Source organism: Arachis hypogaea, chromosome 18, assembly GCF_003086295.3.
Source record: "Arachis hypogaea cultivar Tifrunner chromosome 18, arahy.Tifrunner.gnm2.J5K5, whole genome shotgun sequence".
Classification (NCBI taxonomy): Eukaryota; Viridiplantae; Streptophyta; class Magnoliopsida; order Fabales; family Fabaceae; genus Arachis; species Arachis hypogaea.
In genome coordinates this window covers 125,647,334-125,670,887 of record NC_092053.1, presented here as the reverse complement: position 1 = coordinate 125,670,887, position 23,554 = coordinate 125,647,334, and the positions used below count along the sequence as shown (strand labels likewise).

Here is a 23,554-nt window from a genome sequence, read left to right as displayed (position 1 = left end):
TTATATATTCACTTTTTGTTGAGATTTTAGTTGAGAAAAATTTAATTATTTATTATCAATTTTACCCTTTGTTTTCCTTTTTTGCGAGAGGCACAAAGAACAATTCACTTTAAGAATTATCAATCCCACTAGAAAAGGTAAATTAAATAAAAAAATTAACAATAAAATAATAATAGAGCTACAAACAGTAAAAAATTATAGTCTAAACTAATATTAAATAAAATAATATTGAGAATACCAAAAAAATTATAAATTTTTGTTTTGTAAAATTTGTCATTGTAACTCTTATGTACGATTTTATTATTGCAATTCTTTTATAATATAAATTATTAATTTTATTATAAATGGTAAATTAAATAAAAATTAATTATAAATAATAATAAAATTATAATTAATAAAAATTATAATTTAAAACAATACTAAAAATAAAGAGTGCTGAAAATATTAAAAAATATTATAAAAATAATATAAAAAATATAAAATTAACATTCTTATGTATATATTTAACATGAAATAATAAAATAATACAAAAAATATTTAAATTTAAAACAATAACTTATTTTTAATCAAAATTTTAGTTTGTAAATTTTAATTCAAACACACATCTAAAATAATTTTTTGATAGTTCATAAATGTGTGGTCTTTAAATTTTTTTTTTTTACATGTCACTACTCCAAGACTAAATATGCAGTTTAGGAACAAGACTTTTAACTAAATGACATACTCGGTTAATTTTTGTATGGGGTAAGTGAATTATACCTGATGCAATTAAAAAACAACTTCATACAACTATATTTATAATGATCATGTTTTGGAAATATACACTTTGAAAATTCATAATTAAGACTTTTAGAAACAACTAACCTATCAATGATTCTTGCACCGAATAATTGAATATTCAACTCACCTAGGAATATTGTTTGTTTTTATTTTAGTTATATATTTAAAATATTATTCATATCATTTTAAATAAATATCTTATTAATATTTTGGTAACATATTTATTCTCTTTACATGTACATTAATTATAAAATATTTTGGCTCTTATATTTATTTTATAATAAATAATTTTAATAAAATTAACTAAAATAATAAATATTTAATATTTTAACAAAAACAAACAATAAAAATAGTACTCTGTAGAGTACATAAAAAGTATTTTAACTAAATTTAGTTTTAAATAATTTAAATATATAAAAAAATTTAAATTATGTCACAAAGTATCTTACATAAATGTTTTAAATATATATTTTTAGAATGTCCTAGAAGGTCCCAAAATACTCACCAAAACATATTGGATGGGGTGAGAGAAGCTCGAACTCTCGACCTCAGGATAACTCTTAGCTATGAGACCTACGCGCTAGCCAACTGCGCCATCACCCCTTATTAATTTTATAATAAATAATAATTATAAAATTAATTTAATTAATAAATATTTAAGATTTTAATAAAAATTAACAAAATAAATAATACTCTATATAATACACAACAAAATATTTTAATTAATATCAATTTCAAATTATTAAAATAAGTAACAAAAACTTTTAAAATATTTGACAAAATATTTTACATAAATGTCTTATTATTATTTTAAATACATATTTATTCTCCCATAATGTATATAAATAGTGGAACACTAACTTTTTACATTTGTTTTGTAATAAAAAAATAATTATAAAATTAACTAAAATAATAAATAATTAAAAAAATAATTAACCACACAAATAGTACTCTCCAGAGTACACAAAAAATATTTATTAAATAAATTATCAGTCCAAACACAATCAAGCAACAAAAAAATTCAAAATGCATGACTAAACTTTTTTCTTCATTCTTATCAAATATTTGGTTAACAAAAACAGGTTTAATTTTAGGAAAGTTCTATGGTGCTGATTAAACTTTTTTTTTTCATTTTTATCAAATATTTAGTTAACAAAAATAGGTTTAATTTTAGGGAAGTTTTATGGTGCTGACAGTCAAAATAAGCATAGCATGTTGAACATACATGTTTAAAAAAGAGAGTGACCCGTTGGGGTTTTAGTTTCTTTATAAAAATCTGCGATAAACGCCGTTTCATTCTATTTCCCTTATTATAAAGTTAATTATTAATAATTAATGTTTTGTGTAATTCTTGGGCTGTTGGGCAATATCTGCTTTTGGTATTGAGCTGAAAATTTATTTGTAAATGACTAATAGATGCTGAAAATTTCCTTTCACTCACTGTGATTAGTAAATACTAAATAGGCAATTATACTTACGATTGCCAAAAACAAAAATATAGCTATGCTTGTTAGTAATATTTAATTAAGTTTTGGACTATATTATGATATCTTATATTAATGTTTTGGATTTTTTTAAAATAAATAAATTAAATATTTTATTTATCAAATATACAATTTAAAAAATATTTATTATTCTATGTAAGATTTGGTGTTGTGAAAGCCAAATTTGTGAAGAGTGTGATTGAGAGTTTGGAACCAAGCACGTGGTGCTTGTTTAAGGCCATAAATAGCCTTATCTAATTTGCAAACAAGAGTAGAATCAAAAGAAAACAACGGTGTGAGAATTAGAAGGAGGAGTAGGGGAGCATGGTGGAAGGGGAAGAGGAGGTGGAGTATGATGCAAAGGAGAATAACTGATTGAAGAAAAATCACTATCAGAAGTGAGTGAAAGAGTAGGAGGAATTATAATTGGAGGTTGAGAGAGAGGTGAAGAAGATGGTGAATGTGAACCTGAAACAGGAGAGCTTAAACCAACATCATTTTTTATAAAATTATCATCAAACATAGAAGAATAAGGAAAGATATGCTCATCAAAAATAACATTGTGTGCAATAAAAATCTTACCATCAGAATTTAAACATTTGAAACCTTTGAAACCTTTAGATTGTGGAGCATAACCCAAGAACAAGCACTTATCAGATTTAAGTTCCAATTTAGATTTGTTGTAGGGTCTTAAGTGAGGAAAACAGCTACAACCAAAGACTTTTAACATCAAGTAATCAGGTTTGATATTGTGAAGAAGCTCATAAGGTGATTTCATCTTTAAATTCTTAGAGAGAAGGCGATTTATCAAGTAAGCAGTTGTTAAAAAAGCATCTTCCCAAAAAATTTTGGAAAGTTTGGCAGTGGCAAGAAGAGTAAGACCCATTTCGATAATATGCCTATGTTTTCTCTCAACCACACCTTCTTGTTGGTGTGTATGAGGGTAGAAAAGTCTATGGTTAATGCCATTTTGCTATAAAAATTGCTTGAAAGTGTGTAACAAGAATTCTTTTGCATTGTCAGTTTGTATTGCTTTCAGAGTGCATGCTGTTTGTTTTTCCATTAAACTTTTATATTGACAAAAGAGATCAAAGGCTTGTGATTTAGAAGTAAGAAGATACAAGTATGTATACCTAGTATATACATCAATTAAACTCATGTAATATTTGAAACCATTTCTGGAGGAAATAGAAGCGGGCCCCCATAAATCAATAAAAACTAATTGCAAGGAAGCATTATATGTAGTTAAGGAATCAGAAAAGGGAAGGGAATGCATTTTTCCTAAATAGCAAGGCTCACAAAATAAGGGAACAAAATCAGCTTTATTTAAGCATGGCAAGTTACATTGTTTGATTACATCTTGAACAATCTGAATTCATGGATGTCCTAAACGCCTATGCCAAATTTCAAGACCAGCTTTACTTGTAGCAAGAAAAACATTAGCAGAATTTGAATCTCAAATGAGTAGAGTCCATGTCTAAGAGTTCCTCTAAGTAGCACTTCTTCTGTCACCTGAGATTTTATAAGGCAATGGAATGCATGAAACTCAAAAAATAAATTATTGTCAAGGCAGAATTTAGACACACTCAAAAGATACTTTGCAATATCAAGAACATGAAGAAGATTTTTAAGAATGAAATTAGTATTAGTGATAGGATTATACAGATAAGAATAACCATGTTTGAGAATGGGAATACCTGACCCATTAGCAACATAGAGCTGATCAAGAGCAGTGTAATCTGAGGCTATGATCTTCAAGGTTCTGGCCTTTGATGACAAAGAGAGCATATTATTGCCAAGTTATAAAGTTCTTGTCATCAAGTTTATCCAAGATTGGAGCCAGAAAATTCTTGGAATTGGTAGAGGAAAGCGTGATAGCCATGAATGATCAAGAAGGCTCTTGATACCATGTGAACTTGGTTGTAGAAGTGCTGCAGAATCATGGACTGAGCTCAGCAATACTCAGTTTCTTTTATGCTAAGAAAGACAGAGAAAAAGAGTAGTATAGAAAGAAGAGAGTGAAATGTGTTTTATCTGAGTACTGAAATTGTGATTATTCTCTACATCTCATACATTGGGAATATATGATATTTATAGAGTTATACCAGTGAGAATAAGCAAGCTACACTATTAATATAGCTTAACCTTTTTTTTTCTTACAGATATCCGAATCAATAATTTGAATAAATATTTAGAAGGTCTATAAAAAAATTTAGAACAAAATTTGATTTTTAGATTTTTCTTTTTTTTTTAAATAAAATTGATCATTCACAATAATTTTTTTAAAAAAATTTACTTTACATAAAATTGTCAAATTTTAAAGATGAAAAGTTCTTATTTTTCTAATGATATTTGCAAAAAATTGTATTAAAATATGATCTGTAAAGTATTTTTTCTAAAATATATATTTAACATTTAGTTTTTTTTGTCACATTTTTAAATATTTTAAAATATTATTTATCGTTAATATCTTTTGAAGTTATTTTTGTCAATATTATAAAATTTCAGATACTATTTTAATAATTTACTCTTAATTTATTAAAATTAGTTTTAAAAAAAATTTTTTATGACAATTAGCCATGGGTTTGGCTCTTTACTTGAAATGTTAGTTGTTTGGTTTTTAGCTTTCTAAATCTTCCATGTAAGATAATCCACCTTGTTCTTCAATCTTTTCGGTCCTTTTTAAATTAACGGTTAAAATAACTGAAACATTAGTCTTTTCAGTCCACTTAAAATTTTTTCTATAATTATTTTATTAGACAAACAAATGAGTTTACGTTAAAGACTGTTAATAATTTTAGTTGAGAAAATTTTATTTATTTATTATCAATTTTACTCTTTGTTTTCTTTTTCTACGAGAGGAACAAAGAACAATTTACTCTAAAAATTATTAATCCCGCTAGAAAAGATAAATTAAATAAAAAAATTAACAATAAAATAATAATAAAGCTACGGACAGTAAAATATTATAGTCTAAAATAGTATTAAATAAAATAATATTGAAAGTACTAAAAAAATATAAATTTTTTTTATAAAATTTGTCATTGTAACTCTTATGTACGGTTTTATTATTGTAATTCTTTTATAATATAAATTATTAATTTTATTATAAATGGTAAATTAAATAAAAAATTAATTATAAGTAATTATAAAATTATAATTAATAAAAATTATAATTTAAAACAATACTAAAAATAAAGAATATTGAAAATATTAAAAAAATGCTATACAAAAAAAATATAAAAAGAATATAAAATTAACATTCTTATGTATATATTTAACATGAAATAATAAAATAATACAAAAAATATTTAAATTTATAACAATAACATATTTTTAATCAAAATTTTAGTTTGTAAATTTTAATTCAAACACACATCTAAAATAATTTTTTGATAGTTCATAAATGTGTGGTCTTTCAATTTATTTTTTTTACATGTCACTACTCCAAGACTAAATACACAGTTTTTTTTTGTGATTTTTTTTTTTTTTTTTGGTGACAGACTAAATACACAGTTTAGGAACAAAGACTTTTAACTAAGTGACATACGCGGTTAATTTTTGTATGTGGTGAGTGAATTAGACGTAATGCAATTAAAAAACAACTTCATACAAATATATTTACAATGATCATGTTTTTGGAAATATACACTTGAAAATTCATAATTAAGACTTTTAGAAACAACCAACCTATCAATGATTTTTGCATAAGTGAATATTCACCTCACTTAGGAATATTGTTTGTTTTTATTTTAGTTATATATTTAAAATATTTTTTATATCATTTTAAATAAATATCTTATTAGTATTTTGAGAACATATTTATTCTCTTTACATGTACATTAACTATGAAATATTTTGGCTTTTTATATTTATTTTATAATAAATAATTTTTATAAAATTAACTAACACAATAAATATTTAATATTTTAACAAAAATAAACAATAAAAATAGTACTCTGTAGAGTACATAAGTATTTTAACTAAGTTTAATTTTAAATAATTTAAATATATAAAAAACTTTTAAATTATTTCACAAAGCATTTTACATAAATGATTTATTAATATTTTGAATATATACTTATTCTTTTTACACATGTGTTAATGGTAGAATAGTTTAAAGGTTAATTTCATAATAAATAATAATCATAAAATTAATTAAATTAATAAATATTTAAGATTTTAATAAAAATTAACAAAATAAATAATACTCTATATAATACACAACAAAATATTTTAACTAATATCAATTTCAAATTATTTAAATAAGTAACAAAAACTTTTAAAATATTTGACAAAACATTTTACATAAATGTCTTACTATTATTTTAAATACATATTTATTCTCCCATAATGTATAAGATTAATTGGTATTATTTATAATAATATATAAAAAAAAAATTATTGTCTAATCTCCACTTTTTCATCTTAACCCTATTAATAAATAGTGATTAATATAACTATTATCTTAAAAATCGATCAAAAATATAATTATCAGTTAATTTTTTTTTCATTAGTGATTTTGGTTATCTCTTTATTTTACACATAACTTATACTTATGTTTTCTTCTTTCTTATTCTAGAGAATACATGTAGTACTTTCTTCTTATCTTTCTTCCATTTAATCATATCACTCTCTGACATAATTTTCTATAATTTTTTTTTGTTGGGGGCAACATTTATATTTTTTTCTTTTTTTTTCTATTTTTGGATCAGTTAAGTTTTAATTTATTATTTTTTGATAAATATCTTTTTTTTTAACCATTAAATTTTATAAAATTTTTTATTTAATTATTTTATTTTTTATTTATTTTGAATTGTTGAACATATATAAGACTATCGTACAAAATTTTCTCAACATTGTAATGATATAGAAAAAATTTATTGACTCTTGAGTCTTAGACTTTAGAAAGAGATATGATTCATTCTTAAATGTAATCGAAATAAATATGAACTTATTCAATTTTTAAAAATTTACATTAACTATTAAAGTTATGATGTAATAGATACATTCCTATAAAAAATAAAAATAACTCGATAAATATTTTTTTTATCTAAAAAATGCATGACTCAATAACACTAAAATTTAATCTAAAAACCATAGATAACTAAAATAAGTAATAAAAATTAGATATAAATTTTATTTTTTTGTGATGTGATACAACAAAAATATATTATAATAAATTATACTGTTTTTATGCATAATAACATAAAATTCACATTATTCTTCTCTAAATGCCTCTATTTTTTTTAGTTTTTATCCTTATTTTTTGTGTTTTATCTTAATTTTATTAAACTAAAAAGTATTAATGTCGTTAGCATTAATTTTTAACTTTATCATAAATAAAAAATGTAACTTTGTATGCATTAGATAATAAAAGAAGTTAAATTTACTTCTTTATTATATTTATAGGAGTGTAAATAATTTAGTTAAGAGTTATGAAATTATTTATTTATTTATTTTTAAAGTAGTATTTACTTTTGAGTATAATAATTATAACTTAATACATGGTAGATTGGTAGTGATTAATTGCGATCGAAGAAGAAGAGAAGGCGAAAGGAAAATAAGAAAAGAAAGAAGGAAGAGAGAACAAGCCAATATAATAATTTGTGGTAAAAAAATGATAGATATGTATATGGAGAATGGTAAAAAAAATAAAAATAAAAAATAAAAATTTTAAAAAATAATAAAATTAAAGATAATTTAAGATATTGAATATAAAATAGAATAAAAAATTTTTAGTAATTAAATTCTACAAAAAAATTCTTTAAATTTAAATTTTTATATCTATTTTAAATAAAATAAAATTAAAAAAACAAATAAATTTACAAACATTTATAAAATTTTATCTTAATTGTTATACATAATAATAACCTATATATAAATAAATAAAACAAAATGATTATTCCTTTAAATACGCATGAAAAAAATTTGTCACCAAAATAATATGTTAATTTTTAACGAGAGTTGGTGTCAACAAAATGGTAAGGAACGCAAAGGACTATGTATTTTACAAATCTCTGTTCAATTAGTCTTCTGTAGGCCTGTAAACATACCTTTTATTTAGAAAAAATAATAAATAAGTCTCTAATTTTTTAACTTAAAAATAAATAAATTTTTTATTAAATTTAATTATAAATAGGTTTCTAACTTTTATAAATAGAAAACATATAAATTCCTCTATAACATATTTAAACCGTCACGAGAGGAATTATGTATCTCCCATTTATAAAAGTCAAGGAATTGTATTTTAATTTGGTGAAAGATTTGTCTTCTATTATAAAAAAATTAAGAACTTATTTATCATTTTCTTTTATTTCAGATCAAGCAAACAAATTCCTAAAATTGGTCCGTGTGAATCTGTGATGCTGTGATCGAATAGATGGAGTTATTTTTCAAGTCACGTTTTTGTTTTTGACAAATTGATAAAATTTTTACACGGCCCATGAGAAACAAACTAAAGTATTTTGCCTAATTTAAAATGGATTTTTTGTCCCAAACTTTTCTTTCATTTTTCATTAGTCAATTTAGATGGAGTTAAAATCGCCGACAAGTTATATTCAAATAGCGTTTTTCATTAGTCAATTTAGATGGAGTTAAAATCACCAACAAGTTATATTTCAAATAGCATAATCTCTTTCTTCCCATCTAGAGGTCTCGGATTTGAGTCTCACCAGATATAATTGATAGAAAAAAAAAAGAATGCTGGTGTAACTCTATGTAGGATTTTGTGTGTTCTCATGCTGGTGTTATCTCTCCACAGGAGACCATGGAAATTATAACGTTATTTAAAAGGATTTGTAATAATCGGGTATAAATCGATAAATTGTTTCACACACTCCCCTCATGCAAATTTCCATGGCCCATTTGGAAACTTTTGATCAACACAACGGTTGCACAGGAGAAATCATTTGCTGCTCGTGAATGAGTTAAAGCATTCATTTGTGTAAGACAAAAAAAAGGCATCCATTTGTCAAAATAACATTTCTGTTAAAAATTAATGTTTTAATACCATTTTTTGTTATATATATATATATATATATATATATGAGAGAGAGAGAGAGAGAGAGACAGAGATGTCCAACCAACATTTATTTATTTAAGAACAAAAAGAGCGTAGACTAACCAAATCTTGTCTGAATTTTTTACATTTAAAAGGCATACTATAACCATGAGACAGAACATGGCTGCTATAGTGGAGTAAGAGATATATATTAGAATGATCATAGTGAAAGAACATGCATGATGGATAAGGACTTATGTTTTCACATGATGCTCTATGTAACCATACAGCAACATGGATTGAACTCAACCTAATTTTCATTCATCACATAATCCCATGCAACCTTATTGTGAGAAGCACTACAAAGGTGGCGCCTAATAAAAATACTCGAGTCTAAAAATGCATATCTGCTCTAGTCTCTAGCCTCTTCACTTCATGATATCACCTGCATGATGAAGAAAAATAACGGGTTAATCATTCAAACTTGAAGCATTATCACCAATTTTTTCATTAAGATTTATAACAATTGTTTATAAGCTAATTATTTGATTATCTAGATAATGTATCTGAATGCATGTGCAGACGTGTGCACGAAAGAGGGAATTTACATGGCTCGAAGTTTGCAGCGCACTTCTCTGGAAGCTGCAAAGCCATGTTCCGGTCTACACCAGATATCGGAGGGCCATTCACAAGAAAACACAAACACGGTTGACCTAATGCCATGACGGCATTACAGCAGTCGTCGGAAGGTGGGATGGGGCTGAAAGGAGCAACTGCTGTCCTGCAAGGTAAGAGCTGCACTAGGGCAGAGAAGAAAGTGCTTGTGCAAGGTGTACTTTGGCCTTTTGCCCCCAAAATTGTGATGCAATACAAAACCAGAAAGAACCAGGGAACCTTTGATTCAAAAAGCTTCATCCTTTAATTGCTCTAGCCCTTTCTATCAGTGAGAGCTTCCTTCCTGCTATTACTAGCAAAGCAATCAATTAGACGTATTTTGAATTTATACATGATAAATAACTAAATGTCATGCATTATAGCTGTTCTAACTAAAGGTCATGCTTATTACAAGGTATAGTCCTAGACTCCTAGTAAGAGATTAACATCAAATGCTATTGGGGCATGGTTACCAACAGTTATAGGGTTCAAATGATGTGAATAACATTTGTAATTACCTTATTAATTAACAAAACATTAGGAATTGCATAGTAAGATGTATGCAAGAATCATAAATAGTTCACTACATGGTTCTTAATGTTTTTTTACATATTTTCTGAAAAGCTTTGTACACTATAATGTATGAAAATTACTACAATAAGATTGATCAGTGCAAGCTAGCATGCTCTCCTGCTTGACAAAGTGGTGAGAATTGGTTTGCTTGTAGCGATTCTACAAGATGTCCCAATGTCTTCAGAACTGCATCTTATGCTATGTGTAAACAATTACATGTGGCAGACAAATGTTACAAGTCAATATAACCCTCATCAAAGTCAATTTCATTAAGCTCTTGATTTTGGTAGAGTATAGAAGGTAGAAACAAAGAAAAGCTAGAAGCTAAAACAAATAAGCATCAACTCGCAGAAGTTGCGTAACCACTGAGGAAACGCAACGATTTGGAGGTCATTCCTTTGCGCTGCACCACCACAAGTTAAAGCATTGGCACATTTGTTTGCATTCCTAGAAATCAAGACACAACAAACCTGCCAAGCACGCCTTAGAAGCCTATGAATTGCAAAAATCAGCCACTGAGCATATGGACCCATTTGCCCGGTGACACTGGCGCAAGAAAAAAGCCTCCCAGAAATCCATCTCGTGCACAATATTACGGAAGCCATGCTTTCAGGTTACCTCCCAACAAATCCCAGCACCCAATTTGCACCAACAATTCTGTTAAGAGGTACCATCACCAAACAAACAACCATCAACATTCAACTTTATTGCACCTAAAGGAGGAGAAAGCCAACGATCCACGAAGCTAGTGAGGAGTAACTCAGCAAAAACAATATGAATATCAAAGAAAGACTTAAGAATGTAATGAAGCAAAGATGGAGAGACTAGTGCCATGATCATTAAGATCTTGCTTATTCCTATTAAAGATTACATCTTTCTATCCTCACTCATCATTGAAGAGACTCCCCATAAGCTACATTTTTGCTCTTGTGCTATTCTGAATGCATCAATAATAGCATTTTTGACAATTACATCATGCACGCCAGCTATGCAGTCCCCTTCGGTTAACCAATCTATCCATATTTTGGAACATTAAAAAAAGGGACAGAAAAGGCCATTGGTAATGTCAAGACACTTATCATAGAAAGATTTCAAATTATTTGCTCTCACAAGAGGCAATGACGATAAAACTAGAGCCTACAACAGTTTAAACTTTAAGGGTTCTTGCTATTAAGCGCCCTTAAGGCCCTTGTAAAAGTTTCAAAAAATAGTAAGATTTTAACATTTTGAAGACTTCAATGCATTCAGTGCACTGAAGATTTAAAAACATACTTTTTATTAAGCCTTAACAAGTGCCTTACTCATTAGCAAAACCCAAAGTTTAAATATTCAATCTAACAATTGATAAAAACTTGAGATAGATGCTCACTACTTGATTCAGGTAAAATTGGCTTTAATTCTTTACGTTGAAATTTTACCAGCAGATTCAGCTAATTTTCAAAATACCCGCTTTCCTGTCTGAATAAGGAGACTTCGTAATGAAAGCTTCACTTCAACCTTTTGTCCATTTCTTAACCAGATGTTCAAACCAGGAAACCTGCCTTCACTATGAATTGTTACGAAGTTAACATCATAGTGATATCCTGCAAGAACAGTTCCTTCTTGACCATAATTTTGAAGGTCTGTCCCTGCAAGAGTCTCATGTTTCATTTTCCTCCATCAAAATGTTCATGGAGGTTTAGCAGAACATTTTAACATATGCAAGAGAAACTCTTTTGTCAACTTTTGAAGTGCAGCAAACAATGAGATCGGATTCTATACTAGTCTACATCACAAAATGCTACCAATAATCTCCACAAGAACATGAACCTTCTCTGAAACAATGGAATCTGTTATTATCCCTAATGATTATCTCTCTCCCTGTAACTTTGGAAATGAGTTTTATGGCCTCATGACAATCACCACATACGCGTAGATTTTTAACAACACGAATGATGTCATTTTCCCCAGTATTGATCAGGGCAAATGCAATGGCTAATTTCTCACTATGACAGCCAAGGAAGTACTCCTTCTCCTCTTCCTCTATATCAAAGAGCACAAACTCAGTAGTCGGACTATAACCGACTTCTCTCAATTCCTTAAACAAACTTTCAAGTTTCTCATATATCTTCTGTGACATAGGATGGGAAGTATCTCCTACAAGGAATTCATGAACAACCCCATCCACTTCAACCCAACTACACCCAGGTAATTTTTGCATTCCTTTCTCGTTCAGCGTTAACCTAACCCTTTCTGCTTCATCCCATCTACGACTTGCTGAATATATATTTGATAAGAGAACATAATGTCCTGAATTCCATGGTTCTAACTCAATCAGCTGCTTTAACACGGGTTCTGCCAATTTAGTATCACGATGCAACCTGCATCCTCCCAATAATGCCCCCAAAACAATAGTATTCGGTTTCATTGGCATACTCTTGATCAAATTATGTGCTTCGACCAACAAGCCTGCACGGGATAGAAGATCCACCATGCATCCATAATGCTCGATAGTAGGACTTAAAGAAAAGACATGACTCATGCTATCGAAATATCGTCGACCATCATTAACCAAACCAGCATGGGCACACCCGCAAAGTAAGCCAACAAAAGTATTCCCATCTGGCTGAATTCCATACTTCTCCATTTGTCCAAATACCCCAAATGTGGCCCGAACATGTCCGCTCATAGCCAGTCCAGAAATTATGGCGTTGAACACCACACGATCCTTTCCCTTCATCATTCTGAAAATATCCACCGCTTGTGCAATGCTTCCACATTTAGCATAAAAGTCAATTAAGGCAGTGCCTAGTACAGGATTCGACAAAAACTCATCAGCATCCAACAATCCCTTAGCCCAATTCCCCAACTCCAGTGCTCCCAACCTCGCACATGCAGAAAGAACTCCCACCATGGCATAGCAATCAGGCCTCAGATTCTCCCTCTGCATCTCAAAGAACAAGTCAAGTGCTTCCTTAGGAAGCCCGTTGGATGCATAGCCCTGAATCATGGCACTCCAACAAACAATATCCCTCTCAACCATTCCATCAAAAACCTGCCGCGCCTTCTCCATGCTCCCGCACTTGGCATACATGTCAACCAAAGAAGTCAACACAAACACATTTCTATGGAAACCACTCTCAGTTATATACTTATCAATCCACTCTCCACTGGCCAAGTCCCCTAACTGAGAACACGAATACAAAACCCGAACGAGAGTGAAATTATCTGGCTTCACGCCCACCTCTAACAACTCTCTAAACAAACCAACTGCTTCCTCGTGAAGGCCACACCCAATATACCCACAGATAATAGCGGTCCACGAAACAACATTCTTCTCAGGAATATCATCAAACACCTTCCGTGCATCCTTTAAGTACCCACATTTCGAATACAAACAAACAAGACTTGTCTTGACAAACACGTCACAATCGAATCCCATTTTCACAACAAGTGAATGGAGCTTGACGCCAAACGGAAAATCCGCCAGCCTGGCACACGCTTTGAGTACAAAAGTGAACGTGTAGTTGTCTGGCAAGAACCCGGCGCTGCGCATTGAGTTGTAAAACAGAACGGCGTCGTTGAAGGAGTCGTTGGAGACCGTTCCACGGATCATAGTGTTAAAGAGGTATATGTTAGGGTTCTTGGATTGGGAGAAGACGCGCTTGGCGTAGGTCGTGTTGCGAAAGAAAAATGAATACTGGAGGATGATGTTGAGAAGGTAGTTATCGTGGTCGATGTAGAGGCGGAGGAGGCGGCAGTGGGCAGTCCTGAGGTGGTTGAAGGAGTTGAGGCCATGGAGGAGGCAGTGCTTGAGCTCCATAGCCGCCATGGGAAGTCATCAACAGGAAGCAATTTCAAGACAAGAGAGAGAAACAGGCCAATGATAGCATGTGCGGTGGTGCAACGATGCCGAATGCAGGTTACGTCTCTGAACGTCGTCGCCGTCTGGAGCAGCACAGTTTCCCGAAGCATCAACTCTGTACAGTGCCACACAGCTTAAGCCCTGTACTGCAGTTGCCAATACCAAGTACCAACGGATTCAGAAAATAGTAGCAGTGAAGTAATACTCAAGTTGACCCAGAAATTTGTTTCGAGCATCATATTGGCCATTAAAATTTTAACTGTTTCGAGTTGTATCCAAGGTTCTGAAAAGTAATCGGTTATCAAATCATTCTAATCACTGATTTACTAATTCAATTGATTTAAATGTGGTTTTCAACTAAAAAAATTATTTTATAATAAAATAATAAATAAAATATAAATAAATATATTAAACTATAATTATAATTTAATATAAATTTTAAAATATCATCTAAATTTAAAATATTATTAACTAAAATCTTATAATTTTATCAAAATACAAATTCAAAAGTCAAATAACAAAAAAAAATTCAAAAATTAACAAAGTTTTAACATAATTTTAACGAAGATTAATAAACTTTACTAAAGATTAACAATCAGCAGTAATAATGAACACAATTTCAGCATAATTTTTACAAAGATTAATAAACTTTTTAAAAAATTAACGATGAGCATCATTTCAGCATAATTTCAACAAACATTAAAAATTCCTCCAAAAATTAACAATGAGCATACTTTTAGCATAATTTTAAAAAATATTAATAAACTTTTTCAGAGATTAACAATGAAGAGTAGCAACAAAAATAAGTTCAGCTAAATTATTTTCAAGCAACAAAACAGAGTCCAGCACAACACAATTCAACACAACACAGTAGCAATGAACAGAGCTAACCAAGTAATCATTCAACAATTCAATCTGAACAACACTAGCAGCAGCAGAATCCTAAATCGACGAACAAAGAACCAAGAACGAAAAATTCAAACCAAAAAAAATAAAGAAACCAATATGAGTAGCACTAGCAGAATTGTAAACCTTCGTTCTGACTTCTGAGCAGTCTAAGCATAGGGGCAGAAGCTCACTGAAGACGGAGGGCAGGCGACGGTGGATTGGAAGAAGCTGCGGCTGACAAACGAAAAGCAGACTCCAACGCGTCGAGCTCGAGGAAGATGTTGCTATTGGTGGGTTGGAAACTTCAAGCACCACGGCCAGACGAAGATGGTGGTGCTTGAGCCCGACGGAGCAGACGAAGACCAGGGACTGATGCCGAGCTCGAGGAAGGGGGTGCGATTGTTGAATGAAGAAGAAGGGCGGATGACCAGACGAGGAAGGTGGTGCCTGAGCTCGACGGACGGTGGTGGAGAAGCTAGGGTTTCAGGTGGCAGCTCTCTGAAGTCTCAACTGAAGAGAAGGAGAAGAAAGGGTAGCTGGAAGCCACGCTCTACTTGCATGTATTCTATGTATTTTCCAATGGGTAGATAGGCTAAAAAATTTTGATATGAAAGCAAAATGATTGATATACTTTAATATGATAATTTTTTGTGTTTTTTAAAATTGTGAGAATACACAAATCAGAGGAAAATTCAGAGTACACAAATCGGAGGGTTCGATTCGCATGGTCCGATTTGCAGCGTGGAATTCGGACTCTCCGCTTTTCTTGTTCTGGGTAATTTTTTTTTACATTTTGAAGGTCCGAGTTCTGCTTCCTCTTATCCCACAACGAAGTGAAGTTCCACTTTTTTCTCCTTATTTTAATATTTTTACATTTACTACAATTTTTTTAACTAAAAATAGAGTCTGCGACCTCTTAAATGAGTATAGATTATGGAAAAACTATATCATTTGATTTATAATTTATTCGCTACTACTATTTTGCTTTTGCACTTTGAATTGCGTGGATTTTCATAGCACTTCTCTTTCCTGATATCTTTGTACTTACTGTATGCTTTAGGGTGACGAAAAGCTGAAATATAAAGAAATTTTATGTATTGAAATAATTTAGTTGCATTGGAACCACAAATAGTTTTTCCTTGAGACAATGAAACCATAATCTGTACCAATCATAATTTATCCCAATTTTATTATGAAATTATTACAATTGTCGAACATGAAAAGCTGTCATTTTTGTCCCTTAAGATTGATCACTGCAAGCTCTTGTTCAACATACTCTCCTGCACAAAGTGGTGGATATTTGCTTGCCAATGGCGATTCCACAAAATGTCCCAATGGCTTCAGAACTGCATCAGAAGCTATGTGGGCAAACAACTACATGTACCAGAGAAAAATGTTACAAGTCAGTATAACCTACATCAAATTCTTTTTTCAATGAGCTCTTACAATCAAAGATTTCATCTTTCTATCCTCACTCACCGTTGAAGAGACTCTCCATAAGCTACGTTTTTGCTCTTCTGCTGTTCTGATTGCTTCAACAGTTCTATTTGTGACTACTACCTCATGCATGCCAGCTATGCAGTCCCCTCCAGTTAACCACTCTATCTGAAATTTGATGTCACGTGGACAAGGCCATTGATAATTTCAAGAGTCAATATCATTCATCATGGAGGGATGTCAAATTATGTAAATGCTTGTGCTCACAAGAAGCAACAAGAATACAATTAGAGGCTAAAACAATATAAAATTTAAGGACTTTGCTAACAAGTGTCTTTAGCGCCCTTGTCAAGGTTACAAAAATTGACAAGATTTTATTGAAAATTAAACTTTTAGAAGCTTTCAATGTATCAAAAACTAAAAAGACTATCTTCTATTAACCGTAACAAGGGGCCTTAGGGTCCTCAACTCCTCATTAGTAAGACCCAAAGTTTAGATACTCATTCTATGATGTGATAGAATATAGATGTTAATTGAGTCAAGTAAATTAAATAGTTCAAGGATATGTAAGTTGGCTAAGTAAATGTTTCTTGTTGCAATATAAACTTTGAATTCTTTCCATTGAAATACCAGTAGATTCAGGTGATTTTAAAAATTACCTGCTTTCCTGTCTGAATAAGGAGACATCCTAATGGAACCTTCACTTCAACCTTTTGTCCATTTTTTAACCAGATATTCAAACCAGGAAACCTACTTTTACCATGTATTGTTAGGAAGTTAAGGTCATAGTGATATCCTGCAAGAACTGTTCCTTCTTGACCATATTTTTGAAGATCACTCCCTGTGGGAGCTAACAAATGGGGGCCCTGGTACATGACAATACAAGAGATTTCAGTGAATAGAAATCACAGATAATTGTAAAAAAACAAATTAGAAAAAGATGAAGTCATTGCTGAGTTTGAGAGTTCAAAAACTGCCAAGCAGGAATCATTCGATTATGAAACAATTCGAAAATATATCTATGCCCACAAGAAAACCATCCAGCTCATTTTGGAGGTTCAACAAAGGTCTATGTGCCTTTCTTTGCATATGATAGATAACTACAGATAATAGTGGATAAATATCAAAGTATGCTTTGCTTGCAACTCTTACAGTAGAAGACTGCCAAAATAAGGGAGCATTTTGAAACTTGAGGATGTGTAATTGCAAGTGAAGTGTTGATTCGATAATCTTTATTCTTACTAGTTGGCATTCAACATTATTTCTTGTATGACAAATAATTCTTTTATCAACTCATTTTACTTAATTTTGCTTTTAATGCGTTGTCTAGTGTTGTTGTCAATGGTTCATCTAACAGGCCAAAAAAAAAAAAAAAAAGATCCACCAGGAAGCAATTTATTGGGAAGTGTGCAGAAAAGGGTTCGCTAATTGTCAAACATACTCACCAGCTTCATAAGAGAAGTGAATGCATCCTTCTGAAGACCAAACCCAATAGCTGCCATTTCAGCAACCACCTAAGATAGAAATATCAAAATTTAGATAACTCACGTGAGAAATAGTATGAAAGAACACTTAAACAACTCACTTCAATTGCTGCTATCATTTTGTTTCCCCAGGAATCCATGGTTTCTTTCCATTCAGAGAAACCTTCAGGTATGACAGGCTCAGCATTGAGTTCCTGCAAAATTCAGATAGCATTAGGAACAAAGAATCAAAGCTAACAACACATAGCTTTTATGGGAAATAAATGATAGACATGACACCTTAAAACGGGTATTTGATGGTCGAGGACCAATTCTCCAAAAGTATCTCCATTTGAGATCAGGCCCAACAGGAGCATGTGGCTGGTATTCTTTAGGCATTGCTTTCAGTTTTTCTTGCATTTCTTCATCGACCAAGCTTCTTGGAACCTCTACTTTTTCCGGTGTAACCCCAACCTAACAAATCCATTTGTAAAAAGTGTTCATGATTATCATGCATCCAGGATATATTCTCTTTGCCATCAAAATTCAAAACTATCAGACGACAATAAAGAAAAGCAAATAAAATTGAGGCAATGTATGAATCCTATTTTCTCCAACCTTAAGTCAACTATCAGAAAGTTAGCAGCACAATGCTTGCTACTACAACAGTGCTGAAGTGATAATGTTAATCATCAAATATATAGATTCTCATCAGAAAACAATAAACTCATACTTGAAAAGTAATAAAAATATTAAATAGCATCAGTCATGTTAGCCAATTAGAAAGCTTCTAACATCATCCTTTAAAATTACAAATATTTATCATATCTTGTCTAGTTCAGAGATTAGCATGCCACATAGCTAAGCAAAGAATTTATCAAAATTCTGAAGGATCACGCAAGGAATTTTCATTTTTGAGAACTGCAAGACACTTTACAACTATAATTGCTCACACGTCAATAACAAATTATCAAACATTCACATACAAAAATCTAGAAATCTCTGGAAGGTTTATTCCACAAAAGATGACGGTCAATGCATTTTAACAAACATCAAACATCTTTTAATATTTTGGCGGTCAGGGCAAATTTCTTTAACGAATTTAATTTTCATACATTAAGTAAAAGAGAGTTTCCCGCATACCAAATCACCATAAATTTACCTATTTTCAAAACCACTAAAAAATTCATGAATCCAATTGGATGACCGTCTAAACCCTAAACTCTTTTCACTAATATCAAAGTGAAAATCTTTTGTGCCAAATTGGTCATTTAACCTTAGAATTAAAAATTAAACTTAAAAAAAAAAAGTTGCATGCTATGGCAGAGAGAAAAAATGTTGAAGAGAATAAAAATTCTCTTTTGATAGATAATTAAATACCTATTTATAAAAATATATCATTTTATTTTTATTAATATTTGAAGATAGATTACATACTAGTCTTCATTCTCTTCCCAAAAAAAAATTCTTCATCGTAGGGAGCATTACCTGGTAATGCAAGTAGGGGCGCTCGTGACGCTGCTTGAAATCCTGAGGGCTCTGAAAGTATCTCTCCATCATGTCTATGAAGCGATCATTGTCTTCAACGGAACACCGTGGATCCTTCACAAGAAGCGCTCCCGTCTCCCTCAGGCTCCGGCTCACTTCGCCGCACAGGGCGGTGAGTTCGGGACTGAGTTGGGCGGGCGAGGCGGCGAGGTACGGAGAGAGATCTACGACGGGAAGGTCCATTGCTTTGCGTGTCGTGGGATTTGTGAATTAGTGAATTGTGAGTGTTTAAAAGGCGGGAGATTGAGTGGGGTTTTGGATCTCCGCTTGTTTTTCATTGTGCTTTACTTATAGGGCGTGGCGGGGCTTGATGACTGTGCAATGGCCATACAATGTTCAACTCTTTTCTTATTATTGGGGCCCCACGCTACCCCAAAAAGAAAAAATAAAAAGGAAGCTACCCACTACCCACTTGCGTGTATAACTGTATATACAGTTAGTATGCGTAACTGCTTTTGTTTACGTGCAAATACTAAGATAAAATTACGAAAAAGATAAAATTGTATTTAGTAAATAAAATATAGACAAAAATATTTTTTTTAAAAATATTTAATTAGTATATTTTATATTTATTAAAAATATAAAAATATTAATATATAATTTATTTTTTATTTTTTATTAGTTTATTTATTTTTAATAATGATATTTTTATTATTATATTTTTTTAATTTTTAAATTAAAAAAATAAAATAAATTAAATTTTTATAATTTATTCTAATTTATTATTAAATAAAATAAAAAAAATATTAATTTTTGTATTTTGTTTTCATGTCATGTTTTATTTTGTTTTAAAAATTAAATTCAATCTTAAAAAATAGTTCAATTTTTTTAATGAATAATATGAAATATAATTTTTTATTTTTTATATTTTTTATATATTTTTTAATTCTACCTATAAAATATATAATAAAAAATTATATTTTATATTCTCAAATAAAAAAAAATAAGAAAGAATCCAATTTTATAAAGTTGCATTCTGGTTTGAAATTGGATGCTTTTAAAACGAATGACTGGAAACATATAATATATATTGACTAGATTAATTTTGTTATAGAATCATTAGAGAATTAGTAGAATAATTTTAGATCAGTTAGTATCGTTTATATTTATATAGCATATTTGCATATTAATTGTAGGATTTTATGCTTTTATTATTTTGATTCTTCTTGCACCTATATATACCCATTGTACATTGTACTTTTCATCAACCTGAATAATACACAAAATACTTTTCTCATATTTCTCTCTTATTTCTAACATGGTATCAAGAGCTTAGGCTTTTTTTTTCCAGGAACACTTGGTTTCTAGCTCCTTTATCTTGTTTCACCGACAGTACTTCATACTCAGTTTTCAACTTCCTCCCGACGCCTTGGTTTGTCACCGCCATTACCCTCACCTTCTTTTCGTTGCAAGCTTTCCAACGCCACCACACTTGCCGCCTGTCGCTACTGGACGCTCCCTCACGCGCCGCCAGAAGACCATATCATTGTCTTCGTCTCATTCTCACGAGTACAAGGAACTCCGCCACGCCGCCAGAAACGTCCACATGCGCTGTCACGCGCCGCCAAAATATCACTGGCCACACCCATTCTTCTCTGCCCAGAAGCTTCAGCAGCCGTTGGATCTTCGTGCAGATCGCACGCTCCGCAAGCCTCCACGTGTCACACCGTTAGCCTCCAGCAACACGCCCCGCGTTCCACCCAGCCCGACCTGCAACGCCGACCCGCGTCTAGCTCAGCGCCAGCGTGCCTCCTCTCTCCAGTCAGACGCTGCCACGTGCCACCGCTTTGCTGACGTGGCATTGACGTGTTGCTGACGTGGCAGACCAGTGGGACCCTCCCTAAGATTTTTTGGTGAGCTCCTTCCGATTTTGCCCTCCGTTTTCTCATTTTCGGCTCCCAAGTTGCAGTTTTTCTCTCCTCTCCGTGATCTTTGTATCTGCTATTATGGAAAAGTCAGTTGTTTTTGCTACCACACACATAAAGAATAAATTCTGTCGAAATTGTAACCGTTTTGGGCACCTCTTCTCCGTCTGTCCCTCTGTTGAATGTCACACATGCCACCAGAAAAGGTCATATTAGCTGCCATTATTGTCAGCTCTCGGGACATTTGATTACTACCTGTCCTACTCGCCCACCACGTCCTGAGCCTGCTTCTGCTGTTGATGCTACTCTTGAATCTACCACTTCTGCTCCTCTCAACCCGTCTCCTGTCTCTCTATCTGATATTGCGTCTCTTCCTCAGTGTCTTCTCTCCCTTTCTGGTAATACCCCTGCTACTCTTTCGACTCCTCCAGGTAATTCTAAATGGTATTTTGACTCGGGATGCTTTAATCTCATGTCTCCACTGCGTAATCTCTTCTCGTCTCTGTCTACCACTACAAATGGACCCTCTGTTAATACTGCTAATGGTTCCTTATTGCACACAACACACAAGGGTTCTATCTCCCAGTCGACTCTTAATCTTCCTGATACTTATTTTATTCCCAACTTAAACTTTAATCTTATTTCTGTTGGTCAACTTGTTGATCTGGGTTTTGATGTCACTTTTTCTATCTCTAGTTGTCGTGTACAGGATCGTCGGATGGGACAAGTCGTCGGGACTGGACGTAAGGTTGGAAGGTTGTTTGAAGTCGAGAATCTTCATATTCCTCTTGTACCAAATCTTTGTGCTGCTTCTTCTCCATCTACCCTTCACTTATGGCATCAACATCTTGCCCACAGCTCCTTAGGAAAATTACATCCTCTTGTGTTCCAAGGTGTTTTGGGTCAGGTTCCTAATGAATCTTTTGATTGCATTTCTTATCAAACTGGCAAACAACCTGCTTTATCTTTTCACAATAATTCCTCTCTTGCTTGCTCTCCTTTTGATCTCATTCACTCTGATGTTTGGGATCCCACTCCCACCGCTTTCATGGGAGGAGCTCGATACTTTATTGTTTTCATTGATGATTATTCACGCTTTACTTGGGTTTATTTGATGACCAATCGCCATAAGTTACCTCAGATTTATATTAACTTTGCCACTATGATTAAAACTCAGTTTTCCAAAGTCATTAAGGTTTTTCGCCGTGATAATGCTATGGAATACTGTGATTCCAAACTCTTAACCTTTCTTGCATAACAGGGTACCTTGTCTGAGTTTTCTTATCCTGGTACATCTCAACAAAATGGCCGAGTTGAACACAAACACCGTCACATTCTTGACTCTGTTCGTGCAATGCTTCTTTCTTCTTCGTGTCCTGAGCGTACTTAGGGTGAAACTGTTCTTACTGCTGTTCATGTTATCAATAGACTCCCTTCTTCTATTCTTGGTAATGCTACTCCCTTTGAGCGTCTTTATCATACCTCCCCAGATTATAGCTCTCTTTGAGTATTCGGTTGTGCCTGTTTTGTTCTTCTTTAGCCTCATGAACATATTAAACTTGAACCTCGGACTCGTATGTGCTATTTCCTTGGTTATGGCACTAAACACAACGGTTATTATTGTTGGGATCCTCTTTCTAAACGTATTCGTATATCTCGTCATGTTGTCTTCTGGGAGCATCACATGTTTTCTCGGTTCTCCTCCTTTGAGTCTATTTCTCCTACTCAGTCACCTTTTTTCACTAACCCAAATATTGATCACTTTCCTAGTGATGATTCTACAGGTTCGATCTCGAGTCACCCTCCACAGCCTCCTGTTCTTCCGCCTTCTCCATCTTCCGATGATTCCGGACCGGACAACGCTCCTACTCCTACCGTCATGCCTCCTCCTTCTACTCGCTGTTCTAGGGTGAGAAATCCACCTCTTAATCTTCTTGATTATCATTATTTTTTTACTATTCTTCATCAACATGAACCTAAGTCATTTAGAGAAGCCTCCACAAATCCAAATTGGC

The 23,554-nt window shown here is 31.8% G+C and overlaps 3 protein-coding genes and 1 non-coding gene across 14 annotated transcripts; all 4 read right to left on the bottom strand.

Moving 5' to 3' along the window:
* Positions 1 to 1,299: 1,299 nt before the first annotated feature.
* TRNAM-CAU (transfer RNA methionine (anticodon CAU)) lies at positions 1,300 to 1,383 on the bottom strand. The gene is given in 2 exon segments: positions 1,300 to 1,335; positions 1,346 to 1,383. It is a non-coding gene; the product is annotated as a tRNA-Met (tRNA).
* A 7,958-nt stretch (positions 1,384 to 9,341) lies between these two features.
* LOC112772264 (uncharacterized) lies at positions 9,342 to 15,514 on the bottom strand. Of its 6 annotated transcripts, none has more exons than XM_025817173.2 (3): positions 15,371 to 15,514; positions 9,876 to 10,225; positions 9,342 to 9,712 (listed from the first exon to the last, which is right to left on the bottom strand). In XM_025817173.2, exons 2-3 carry the CDS (start codon positions 10,180 to 10,182, stop codon positions 9,696 to 9,698), a joined length of 324 nt encoding a protein of 107 aa, XP_025672958.1. In that variant the 5' UTR covers positions 10,183 to 10,225; positions 15,371 to 15,514; the 3' UTR covers positions 9,342 to 9,695. The 6 variants fall into 6 exon arrangements, with proteins under 6 accessions (XP_025672958.1, XP_025672956.1, XP_025672957.1 ...); XM_025817171.2 differs by having other exon boundaries at positions 9,876 to 10,234; positions 15,371 to 15,511; XM_025817172.3 differs by having other exon boundaries at positions 9,876 to 10,228; positions 15,371 to 15,510.
* LOC112772261 (putative pentatricopeptide repeat-containing protein At3g08820) lies at positions 10,459 to 15,512 on the bottom strand. Of its 6 annotated transcripts, none has more exons than XR_003187437.3 (3): positions 15,371 to 15,512; positions 11,864 to 14,484; positions 10,459 to 11,507 (listed from the first exon to the last, which is right to left on the bottom strand). XR_003187437.3 is itself a non-coding variant. In XM_072224252.1 (2 exons), the coding sequence occupies exon 2, from the start codon at positions 14,303 to 14,305 to the stop codon at positions 12,275 to 12,277; it is 2,031 nt and encodes a 676-aa protein (XP_072080353.1). In that variant the 5' UTR covers positions 14,306 to 14,621; positions 15,371 to 15,511; the 3' UTR covers positions 10,459 to 12,274. The 6 variants fall into 6 exon arrangements, 2 of the variants coding, with proteins under 2 accessions (XP_072080353.1, XP_072080354.1); XR_003187438.3 differs by having other exon boundaries at positions 10,459 to 11,207; XR_003187439.3 differs by having other exon boundaries at positions 10,459 to 11,151.
* Positions 15,515 to 16,299: 785 nt separating the features above from the next.
* Positions 16,300 to 20,048, bottom strand: LOC112772262 (uncharacterized). Its single transcript, XM_025817168.2, has 7 exons — positions 19,615 to 20,048; positions 18,427 to 18,600; positions 18,249 to 18,341; positions 18,109 to 18,177; positions 17,323 to 17,529; positions 16,706 to 16,831; positions 16,300 to 16,600 (listed from the first exon to the last, which is right to left on the bottom strand). Exons 1-7 carry the CDS (start codon positions 19,855 to 19,857, stop codon positions 16,454 to 16,456), a joined length of 1,059 nt encoding a protein of 352 aa, XP_025672953.1. The 5' UTR covers positions 19,858 to 20,048; the 3' UTR covers positions 16,300 to 16,453.
* Positions 20,049 to 23,554: the final 3,506 nt, after the last annotated feature.